Here is a 2,210-nt window from a genome sequence, read left to right as displayed (position 1 = left end):
TATATATATATATATATATATGTGTGTGTTAGTGTTTGTCCCCCCAACATTGCTTGACAATCAATGCTGGTGTGTTTACGTCCCCGTAACTTAGCAATTCGGCAAAAGAGTCCGATAGAATAAATACTAAGCTTACAAAGAATAAGTCCTGGGGTCGATTTTCTCGACTAAAGGCGGTGCTCCAGCATAGCCGCAGTCAAATGACTGAAACAAGTAAAAGAGTAAAAGAGTAAAGAGTATCCATTATTCTTTTCTACTGTAGGCACAAGGCCTGAAATTTTTAGGGAGGGCGATAGTCGATTAGATCGACCCCAGTACGCAACTAGTACTTAATTTATCCACCCTGAAAGGATGAAAGGCAAAGTCGACCTCGGCGGAATTTGAACTCAGAACGTAAAGACAGACGAAATACCGCTAAGCATTTCGCCCGGTGTGCTGACGTTTCTTATTTCTTTACTGCCCACAAGGGACTAAACACAGAGGGGACAAACAAGGACAGACAAATGGATTAAGCCGATTATATCAACCCAAGTGTGTAACTGGTACTTATTTTATCGATCCCAAAAGGATGAAAAGCAAAGTTGACCTCGGCGGAATTTGAACTCAGAACGTAGTGTCAGATGAAATACCGCCAAGCATTTTGCCTGGTGTGCTAACGTTTCTGCCATCTCACTGCCTTAATACATCCATTATTGATGATTGTTTCTATTGTACCTGCATCGTTAGAGACACGTAAAGGTATAAGATAGCAGTCAAATTAATATATCTGAAAATATATGCTAACAAAACGTTACCAAGGCAATCCAAAACGGGCTGAATTTAAAGTGAACAAAGAAAGCATCTCTAAAAGATGAATGCATACAAAAAGAAAGTTAAGAAGAAATATAATATTCTACGAAAAGCCAGTTTCCCATCTATCCAGATACCTGTAAAATCTGTAGTGAAGTCATTTTTGAGAGTTTTCAGCAGGCATGCGCGGGTCGGAATCTTCTGGAAGGCCTACAGAAGTTCCCTCAAGAGCATGTGCTGAAAACTGGCAGGAAAAAATTTCATCGCATTCCTCGCTAGCATCTGGGACTTAAGATGCAGCCACTGAACCGTGCAGACGTGTTTTTACTAGAGTTCGCCTATGCTCTTGTCCCAGACGCATGGGATTTGACCAGCTCCGTTTGCTGCTGGAGTTTCTGTGAGATTGATTCTCACAGGTGTTTGATCAACTCTAGTTTTGCTGGTTTTGGTTGTCAATTCATAAATTCGAGATGTTTCAAGATATATATTTCAATTGTTGTTGACTGTCCTAATGAACATTTGTTATATGTTCGTGATAGAAGTCTATTTTGAATGTACCAGGGTTTGTGCCAAACGGAAGAATGTTGTGTGCGTAACGTTCTGTTGAAGATTGACTAACTTGTACACATTGTACATAAACAATAAAGAGTATTAGTATTGTTTGGACGCTTTTCTTATTTCAAAACAAATTGATGTAGGGAAATTGTGTGGCACCCACTCAGTGCAAGAAAATTTACCTACAAATCTACCCAACACCTGAAAATCTAAAGTTCTATCTACCCGGAATACCCATGAATTACTTACAAGAGGTATGAATCGGATTTGCAAGGATTTTATCAAGCTTAAACATCCCCACTACTTTGCTCTTTCCGTCATAGTTCAATTCCGATTGTGCATCAAGTTTGACTATGTTATTTTCTTTCACAAGTATGGAAGGAGAGTATTTGAAACCAATCTTCTTGGGAAATTTGCTAATCCGTCCAATGACAGAGTATTCTTTTTTGGCTGCCTTCAGAACACATGTGACTCCCATGCCTTTAAAAAGGTTTTGACCGGAAACTGCAAGAAAAAGAAGGTGAGAGGAGAGTTACATATGAGACGAGATATTATAGCTGTCTATCTATCTATCTATCTATCTATCTATCTACAGATATATATGAGATAAGGTTAGAACTAAAGGATATGTGTGTGTGTCTGTTTGTATGTACGTAGGTATGTATATATGCATACTTGTAAATATGTGCAGCACTATTTCTGTGGAAAGTTTTCTACAGTCCAAGGATGTTCTTGCCACCAACCTTCACCTTTTCCCATATATGTATGCGTGTATATATGTACATATATATGTGTGTGTATATATAAATATATATATATACACACACACACACACATACATATATACATACATATTTATGTATATA

General features: G+C 38.1%; 1 protein-coding gene across 1 annotated transcript in view; it reads right to left on the bottom strand.

Annotated features, from left to right (window-relative positions):
* The window catches only part of LOC128251177 (uncharacterized), an 18,137-nt gene extending 16,293 nt beyond the window's left edge, over positions 1-1,844 (bottom strand). Inside the window, exon 1 of the mRNA XM_052977712.1 lies at positions 1,594-1,844. Within this exon, the coding sequence (XP_052833672.1) occupies positions 1,594-1,822 (229 nt within the window). The 5' untranslated portion in view covers positions 1,823-1,844. The remainder of the gene's footprint in view (positions 1-1,593) is intronic.
* Between the last annotated feature and the right edge of the window lie 366 nt (positions 1,845-2,210).

This window comes from Octopus bimaculoides, chromosome 28 (assembly GCF_001194135.2).
Source record: "Octopus bimaculoides isolate UCB-OBI-ISO-001 chromosome 28, ASM119413v2, whole genome shotgun sequence".
Taxonomy (NCBI): domain Eukaryota; kingdom Metazoa; phylum Mollusca; class Cephalopoda; order Octopoda; family Octopodidae; genus Octopus; species Octopus bimaculoides.
This window is presented reverse-complemented; position numbering and strand designations above follow the sequence as displayed.